This window comes from Impatiens glandulifera, unplaced genomic scaffold, assembly GCF_907164915.1.
Source record: "Impatiens glandulifera unplaced genomic scaffold, dImpGla2.1, whole genome shotgun sequence".
Classification (NCBI taxonomy): Eukaryota; Viridiplantae; Streptophyta; class Magnoliopsida; order Ericales; family Balsaminaceae; genus Impatiens; species Impatiens glandulifera.
Window position 1 is genome coordinate 15,290 of NW_025918979.1, and position 9,716 is coordinate 25,005.

At 29.6% G+C, this 9,716-nt stretch overlaps 1 protein-coding gene across 10 annotated transcripts; it reads left to right on the forward strand.

Annotated features, from left to right (window-relative positions):
- The first annotated feature begins 4,960 nt into the window (after positions 1-4,960).
- On the forward strand, positions 4,961-7,779 carry LOC124917263. 10 transcript variants are annotated; one of them, XM_047457733.1, is made up of 9 exons: positions 5,022-5,220; positions 5,317-5,382; positions 5,730-5,814; positions 6,312-6,442; positions 6,515-6,651; positions 6,727-6,791; positions 7,099-7,202; positions 7,427-7,497; positions 7,644-7,779. In XM_047457733.1, the coding sequence occupies exons 5-9, from the start codon at positions 6,629-6,631 to the stop codon at positions 7,699-7,701; spliced, it is 321 nt and encodes a 106-aa protein (XP_047313689.1). In that variant the 5' UTR covers positions 5,022-5,220; positions 5,317-5,382; positions 5,730-5,814; positions 6,312-6,442; positions 6,515-6,628; the 3' UTR covers positions 7,702-7,779. The 10 variants fall into 10 exon arrangements, 9 of the variants coding, with proteins under 9 accessions (XP_047313692.1, XP_047313689.1, XP_047313688.1 ...); XM_047457732.1 differs by having other exon boundaries at positions 5,734-5,814; XM_047457737.1 differs by lacking the exon at positions 5,317-5,382 and having other exon boundaries at positions 5,023-5,077; positions 5,169-5,220; positions 5,734-5,814.
- Positions 7,780-9,716: the final 1,937 nt, after the last annotated feature.

The window sequence follows — 9,716 nt, forward strand, 5'->3', positions numbered from 1 at the left end:
TGAGTGCTATGAGATGTTACTGAATGAATATGTTGAAATAAATGATATCTCATCATAATAAGACCTAGAATGAGATAGGTGAGACCACTAAGATTCGAGATGCTATATAACAATTCATCCGATCATTCAATTACAACACTTAGATCTTTGAGTGCTTAGAGTGATTGTTCAAATGAATTGTTATTCATAATCCTAAGACCTAGAATGAGATGGGTGAGACAATTCATCCGAACATTAATGATTGTTCGAATGAATTTTTATTCATCATCTAAGACTATGGATTTGAAAATGGAAAGTAGTGGTATTCCCTTTGCTAGTAGTAGCGATGACAATGAAATGATAAAGCAACTTTGCTATTTATAGTTGTTGGAGTACTTGTATGATGGAATAGTAAAAAAGGTAAATGATAGAGCAATTTGTTATTTATATATTTAGAAATTTTTGGATAAGCAATTTTGTGGATTAATAAAAATATTTATATTGTGTTTTAATACTACTAACTTTATATTCCAATTCTATTGGAGATATTAAAATATATTCACATAAAGATTTTTTTTTTAATTTAAGTTAGAGAAAAGTAGAAAGTCAATTGAGAAATGAAATCAATCATCAATTGACAAATGTGGTGGATGATGTTGATGTGGGTCAATATCCATTGATACAGTTTTGTATGAGACAATGCTCAAGACATTAATGATGAGGATCCAACAAGATGCGAATACGACAAACTACTTAGAGTTGAATAAATTAAGTATATAAATGAAAAAGAAAAATTGTATCGTAACAACACTTCAGGATGACGATGATCCAAAGATGATGCAATATTATACGACAAACTCCTTAGAATTCAATAAATTAAGTATATAATTTAAGAAGAAAATTTGTATATCATTTCCTCTATCCACTAAAGTATACCTAACTAGCCTACTTCATTATTAATTGTTCAAGATTCACATCAATGAACAAAAATTAATGATACCTAGCTAGCCCACTTCATTATATAGATTGTTCACGATAACCCCAACCCCCATGACAGGAAACCAAATTAATGATATCCTTAGAATTTTTAATCACATTGGTACTGTTTGTTACTATAAATAATTCAAATGAAGATTAAATATATATATAGATAACTTTAGTACAAGTTAGAATAAAAGTAAAATAATAAAAAAATAATAGAATTAGTCATTTTTTCCTTGCATATGAAAAAACTTTACTTTTATTACAATATAGACGAGAAAATAAAAAGTGGAAATTTGAGGTAATCTAAAGAAGAGATTTAACCTTTAATATTCCAATTTAAGACCAAATGAAGAAATTGACAACACTATTTTTAGTATACAATTATTAAAGGTTTTCAATATTCATTGCCAAATCTATTATCCATTTCTTCATTCATTCAATTCAATTCTCTACATCACTCCACTGCTTCCTCATTTTCTTTTCTTTCTTTTTTGAAAATGATCCATTAAAATTTTAAAGTGTTGTTAAAGTAACGGACAAAGGTAAAATGAGAAAAATAAAAATATAAAATCATCGAGCAAAAAGATCTTCCAAAAGAGCAATGAGATCACCCGTCGAGTCCGCGTTCTTATCTGATCTCACCTAAGCAAGTTGAAATTATTAGTCACATCTATCTTATAAAGCTCAATTTTTTATTTGTCTACAAATTTTAATAAAAGAAACCCTTTATCATGAAGGCATCTTATGTAAATTTTTACCTTTTATATTTTCACAATTGGCTAAGGTTTGAATTTTTTTCATAAATTTGCAATATAATAATATTTCATTTAAAAAATACTAATAAAACAATCTTTAAATTTTAAACTCAAGTTTGAAAATGATTTTTTTTTTCATTATTCACCTGTCAACAAACGTTGCATAATAAAGGAAGAAAATTAACATTAATATTACAGTTTAAAGATCAAATGTAGATTTGAAAAGTTTTTTTTTTCAAATATATGATGTAAATCTACATCAAATAGAATTTATAGACAAAACTTAATGAGACATAGATTCCACATTGGAATCCAAATTCTCATCAAGAAAAAGAATATGTTTTCAAATAGTCCAATTCAAACTAATGGAGAAACGACCTCTTGATTCAAGTAGGATAGAAAATAGAAAATTAAGTTTTTCTCTCTCCATTTGGTTTGGTGCCTTTTAAGGAGATGACCAGTTTATACAAGCCTAACTTCTGGCTGCAACAGCTAATAATATTTCAGAAATGGAGTATTGAAATTGCAATGTGAAAATGAAAATGTACCATAAGATATAATAATCTCCAATCTAATATGAGTTATAGATCTTGAAATGGTCTTTGCCACTGCCATTCAAACTTATTCTAATTCAAAATTCCAATGTATTAGTATGCAATAACAATACACCATGAATCCAAAGCAAGCATTACGAAGCCATTTACTTAACTTTACTTTACTTTACAGCCTCTAACATTTGAGTTGTTTCTTCATCAATTTTCTGCAGCACTCAACATCTTCCACCCTTTTCTGTGACAGAAAAAACACAAATATTGAATTCAGACTCAAACCCCTCATCAAATCTTGCTTAATGTTGTTTGACCCGCAAAAAGTTCTAAATATACTAAAATCGCGAGCATAAAGACATGTTAAAGGGAATTAAGTGGTTGTAAAGCACGACAATGATCATATTTGGAAATACTTCTTTTTATGGATCTCATCTGAATCCACGTGGTAAATATACGATAAATACGACAAAAAATGTGCTTACAAATAATACATAATCATATTAGCTTAATCATCAAAATTCAAAAACTTACTCTTTATACTAATCCACTATTGTAGGGATAATGAGCAAAATAGTATAAAATACATATATATTAGATTATTATCTAGATACCTTGTAGGAATATAGCACCAACTTGAACCACTTTGATAAATAATTGTTCCTACAAAAACCATAATCTGGAGATTAAAGAGAAACTCATTTTCTATTTGTAAATCAAATTAATTTAGTTTACTCACAGATTCATTTTCTCTTCTTCTTGATGATTTTTAGTATTAGATACACAACTGGAGGAACATCAACAGAGACTAAACTTTCAAGGCAAATGTTTACTTCTGATAAATCTTCCATACCATGATCCCTAATTCCTTGAATGACTGTTGTTCTAAATTATACCAGATAAAGCTTAGAAAATCAATGTTCAAGAGTACTTTCTTACCACATTTTGAATAAATACTAGGTTTCACTGTATGAAAAGATATAAAATGATTTGTTGGTGATATTGTAATCAATTTCGACCAATATTCATTTTCCCGACCATATTCCTTCAGCAAAAATACATCCACAAACGATGACTCGTAATGACAACTTAGCGAAAGGCATCCACCTAAATATCCAAATTTAAACGGAAATTAGGTCCAACAAACTCTGGCGGTGGAATTACTCGGTATTTCTCTGTCCCAAGATCAAAGGCAACAATCAAGATTTCTTTTCTGTATCTGATTCCACAGACGAGATCCAGTGCAGAGCTCCACTAACTATTGAATCTCCGAAGCTCTCCAACTTCGGACGGTGAGGAAACGTCTCTGACGTATGCCACAAATTTGATTTCAAACTATAAACATTCAACTCATAATCGGTACAAATGCCTACTCTAAAAATGTTTGAAATAAACACAATTCTCACAACCTTGTAATCATCGTGGTGTTATCGTAGCCGAATCGATAAATACAGTTGTAGAAAATGTCATACTTATCTCGGAAATCAAACAATGGGTAAGGCAATTTTATAGATTTTCTCGTTGATGATTCCATAATAAGACAGTGTTAATGGAAATGGCATTTGACAGGCAGAGTAAGCCATCACAGGACCCGCAGAGCAAAATTCCACCATCATAATCATAATCCGCAAAGCGCATTTCCATAATCAAAGACATCACAGGACAACTCAACGGAAGGTAATCGACCGCCACCGGTGGAAGAAATCCTTCTTTAGGGGATCAAAATCCACCCGATAAATATTGTCTTTCCACATAAAAATACGGAGGTTGTTTTTGGTTTGAAACTGATTGGCTCAGATGCAATTTAACAAAATGGGAGCTACTGATTAAGGAAAGCCATGATTTAGATACACACTTTAAACGGAGCAGACACTTGACAGGCAACCGACAAAGAATGTCAGCTAGAATCTCATTCGGTAACAGCGACATCTTCTACAGATTGGACAACACTACAAAAAAATGCTTAATTAGCGACGAATAATTATCGACGTATAATTAACGTCGGATATATGCGACTGACATTGAGACGATTTAATCCACGAAAAAGCAAATCGTCGCAAAAATTATTGAAAAGAAAAAAATTTAATTATAAAAAATAAAGATATTATTTGCCTATATCAATCATCATAGCTAAATTAAAAGGTAAATTTCTATATACTATATTTTAGATTAAATTTTCGACAAAAATATTTTGCGTTAAAGTGTTTGTTAGTCGAAAAAACCGTAGAATATCTTTTATGAAAATTTCGTCGCAAATTTTTTACCATATTTACGATATTACGTTCGACGTTAATTATAAAAGATAAAATCTCACTTAAAATAATAAAGTAAATCAAATATAATTATTTTAAACTATTTTTTTTATAAATTAACTCTAATTAATTTAATAAATTAGTATATAAAATTAATTAAAATATTTAATAATGATATAGAAAATTGATAATATCTAATATAATTATAAATTAATAATAAAACAAATCAATTATAATTACTGTAAATTATTTTTTTTTATAAATAGTTAAGTATAATTAATTTTTAAAAATAATATATTTATATTGACCGTCGAAAAACACATGGATAAAATTAGATCGTGGCAAATTCAGTGGATAATAGTGGAGCGTCGAAAATTCGATGGAAACCTAAATAATATACATACCGACTAGACCTTCACCATACATCGTGCTTCCTCTATCACAACCGCTACTTTGATTATCGGGACTCCATCTCCTTCTGATTGTAGTAGATCGGTCATGTTTCCCTCACATATATATGATTTATGCTCTCACGTTTTGATAAGTAGAGCCATCACTGATAGTAAGATGCCTGAATTATGTTTGTTCTTCAATCTCGCTCTTCTAAATTGCTTTGATGTGCTTATTCGCCTGTATCTGTGGTGATTAACCAGAACATTTAAATATGCTTTTACATTTTCTGAAAGATCGATTCTGAAGCAGAAGGTTAGTTCATGAATTCATGTATCGAGATATGGAATCTCTATTTAATCAATTTCAATCTTATATTTGTCTCTCTTTTGATTCTGTGAACACTAAAAGGGAATAATCTGGAAATTACTCAACCTGTCATGACTTGCATTTCAGATCTAGCCTTCAAATATGCAGGTAGGTATAGTCATAATTTGATTCTTCTTCCGTTTTTACTGATTTCATAATAAATTGTAATCTTTTGTTGTCAAATTCTAGCTAAAATCCATCAAAATTTGGAAAATAGTGATCGGGCATGTTAGAATTAAAGGAAACTTGAAATTTTAGGTTATAACTATTTGAAGAAAGTAAGGATAAGTGTCAGATGATCTCTGTTGTTGTTGATCATCTTTAATTTTCACATTTTGATGAATGTGTTGATCTCATCTGCTTAGATATTAATATATCTTACAATTTTATCAAAATTTTCTATAAATCTGCTTGAACTGGGAGGTTAATAGAAGTGTCTGTTATTTCTTGGAAAGGCAGAGCAATTGGCTAAAGATCTTGAATTATTCGCGCAGCATGCTGGTCGTAAATCTATGAATATGGAAGATGTCATCCTTACTTGTGAGTGAAAACACTCATTCTCACTAAGATTTATTAGAAATAATTTTGTTTTTATTCCTTTATTTAACATTAAATTGCAAAACAGCCTAGTATTTGTCTTTTTCTTGATATTTCTTTTGGTAATGTAGCTGAGAGTCTTTCTATTCTGATTTTATGACTAAAATTAATATAGGGTTTTGTTATAAAATCAAGCATATGGGTATTTAGTGCTTCTTAATTGAGGATTCATTGGTTGCATTTACATTTACATTTTCTGATGTTGATTTTGTGTTTTCTTCAAGCACAGTAAATAAGAGATAGAAATATATCTTAAGAACAAGCTCTTATCATTCTAGGGGCTGTAAACCGAGTTCATATAAACACGAGAGAGTAACTGATGCTGAAATCTTTAAACTTTTTTGCCAGGGATTATTTGATTTTATATTCTCAGGAAGAAGAATATAAAGCTTCCATGCTCATTCTTTTTCTTAATTTGACACAAATTTGATTATTTGTAGAAACGTGTAGGCATTGAGGCCCGAGGCTTGAAGAAATGTGAATGTTGGCCATCGTGTAAGGTGTTGATGAACATAAATTAGGGTTTTAAGCTCTACAAAGATGGAGAAGATCTCTGGTGGAATTGAACAAGGTCGACCTATTGATGCATGCTTGCCATCGTATCTGTTAGATGACTTACAAACCGTTTATATGTTGTCTACAGAGAAAACAATGATTTCTGGAGAATCATATGATAAACATGACATTGAATATTCAATATCACAGAAAGAATTGCAGACTTTGTGGGCTATTGGAAAACTTTTTGGACTAATTCCTGATGGTTTCTATTCAGTTCATACTGTGAGTGATCTATAGCTTTTTTTTATTGAAGATCCAGTTTGATTCTAAATCTCGTAATCCATGATGCTTGGCTAGGAGAACCGTTAGACCAATAGATGGAACAATCGTTTGTGAAACTCCTCAAGAGACAGTTGTGATAGGTTGGTTGATTTGTCTTTCTTTCTATGGATTATCATCTACCATTCTGTTACTAAATAAGATATAATATGCAATAATTATTATTTTGAGCTTCCATAATTTTACTTTAGTTTTTAAGATAGCTGTTTTAAATTCAATTGTCTCTTGTATTATGAGGTTTGATTGGCACTTCATAAATTATTCTTGAACCATGTACTATTGATATGCTACAATTTCTTAAACTTGATTGTGAAACAGATCAGAATAACCCAACTGATCAGACATGAGAAAGATCTGATTTGTCTGGTTTTGCTCCATCCATGGTAATAGAGGCGGGACTGATGGCTGGAACAGATGACCGGAGTAACAGCAATGTCAAGGAGGAGATGGTGGAAATGCTTCTGCTAATCTTTATTAAGCCTATATTCCAGAAGGTACTCAAAAATCTAATCCAAATTCTGGCAATGAAGAACGTGCTTAATTTATAAGGCTAGCTCTTATTTTCACATTGCTATGTTATGTTGTTTTGGTCTTCTTAAGAAGTATTTGAAGGCTTTTTTTCTCCCCATATAGATCTAAGTATGAGTTGGAAGAATTTTTGAAACCAAGTTAGCTAATTTCTTTAAATTTTTCTAAGTGCTTAATCTCTTAAATTCAGCTTATCAAAGAAGATTATGGACAAAGAAGATTATGGACAGCTTGCGGAATTCAAGTTCTTCATCTCATATGGTGAGCTTTTCTGGTATCTCCAATTTGTCAAAGTGTCAAAATAATCACTTCTTTCATCCATATTACAACTTAAAAAGGTTTCATCTCTTTCCACAATTCCACAATAAATCTAATAACTTATTTTGGTGAATGAATGTTGGTGGCAGGATTATGATATTACGAGGAGAGGATGCTGAAAGTAAAAGTGATAAAGGACAAATTTAGAAGTGATAAATATGGTTTAATTTTGATGAATTTGTTTAAGATGTAATTTGAATTTATTTTGTGATAAATGGATTATTGATGATACTATTTTTTTTTGGTATGTTTATTTATTATGTTTTATATTTACTATTTAATTTTAATGTAATTTATTTAAATATAATATAAAAATAATTAGGTAAAAAAATTAAAATAATAAAATATTTAAAAAATATTATTTTCGACGGATATTCCCATGAATAAGATGGGATATTAGTAGGAAATAACGTCGAAAAAATTAAAAAATTTAATTCTTCATTCAAATTTTTTATCACAATGTTTCTCACAAACATCGTCGCAAATAATATAGTGGAAAATTCGTCGCAAATACTTTTCTGACTAAATACTTCTCCGTCGGAGTATTAGCGACACACAAATTTGCAAAAAAAAAAATTAGATGAAAAAAACGTCGCAAATTATAAATTCGTCAGTAATTCTGTAGATAAATTTCGTCGAAAATACACTATTTTCTTGTAGTGCAATAAAAGTAGGGATGAACAGCTGTAGTTTATATTAGGGTTTCTCACTACATCAGCTATAGCTTGTACTAGGGCTTCTCACTGTAGTAGCTATAGTTTGTATTAGGGTTTCTCACTACTGATTAGAGAAAGTCAGGATTTAGATACACACCTTAAACGGAGCAGACACTCATCCGACAACCTTAAACGGACACTCATCCGGCAACAGAGATATCTTCTACGGAGACTCCTCACCAAATAGGCATTCGCATAACTAGGGTTTCAAGTTCAATTGCGGCTCAAAAGTTACGACCTTCAAAAGAATACTAGTTTACACATATTTAGTTTTAATTTGTCCAATTTTGATTTTTAATTTTTTTTTTAATTATTTATTTATTTATTTATGTCTTTTCACTCTTGTTAAAATGACATCTTTTATTATTTTATAATATTTAAAAGTATACAATATTTTACTTCAAACAAATTTGTACTTGAATAAATAATATTTTGATTATTAATGGCTATAAATATAGTTGTAAGTTAATTTCTTTTAAGGAATAAACCTTAATTTTTTTTTATTTGGTAAGTTATGTGTTTGTAAAAATATAATTTTCAAAACCATCATTATATTATCAGATATCTTCTATGAAAATTGTCCAATAATAAAATAATATATACATAATTTAAAAAAAAAAATATAACAATGAAAAATTAGAAATAAAATAAATGTAAAAGAGAAAAAGAAGAAGAAATGATATACCATTTTTTAATCGATCAGGAGTAGAGGTGTTCATCGGTGCGGTTTTCGAGTTAACTCGAGTTTTTAGTTTGAATTTTTCGAATTTTTTATATTTTTAAGCAAATTCGGAAACTGAACCGATTTAAATAAATTCGAATTCGGTTTATTCGAATTCAGTTTAAATTTGGTCGGATATTCGGTTCAAACCAAATATTGAACATTATCTACTTATAAGATAAAAAAAAATTCTTAAAAGAGTTAACAAAATAAATAAGTTGTTAAATATATCTTATCAACTTAAATTATAAAAAATAATACCTTCAATATTCGGCAATTGAACGACGGAATTAAAATAATGTTGACGACGATATGGCAGTGGAGAGGTGTTGATGACAGTGGTGATATTACTAGTGAAATAGCTAGATATTTGAAGAATTTTGATATTCTTAAATTAGAGATGAAGTGGGCAACTAAAGGACCACAAAGGTCGGAAAGGTGGACGACTAGAGAAAGAGGAAAAAAAATGAGGAATTATAAATTAACTGATTTTTTTTTTTGAAAAACGACTTAGCGTCATTTCATTAAAAATTCCCAAAAATGGGAAAAATCACAAGTTTAAAAGATCATTCTAGAAAGACTTAGAATGATTTTGAAAGCAAAAACATAAATGAACTATCTTATTATAATGTTTTTTTTGGAAAGCCTTCATTGAGGGATCAAAATCCACCCGATAAAGATTGTCTTTCCACATAAAAATATGGAGGTTGTTCTTGGTTTGAACT

Excerpts from the sequence above, each read along its gene's own strand:
- LOC124917263 (XM_047457736.1), top strand. The coding sequence starts at position 6,629 with ATGGTTTCTATTCAGTTCATACT. Across the intron at positions 6,792-7,098 it reads TCAAGAGACAGTTGTGATAG|AGGCGGGACTGATGGCTGGA; the intron begins GTTGGTTGATTT and ends CCATGGTAATAG. Across the intron at positions 7,203-7,426 it reads TTAAGCCTATATTCCAGAAG|CTTATCAAAGAAGATTATGG; the intron begins GTACTCAAAAAT and ends TCTTAAATTCAG.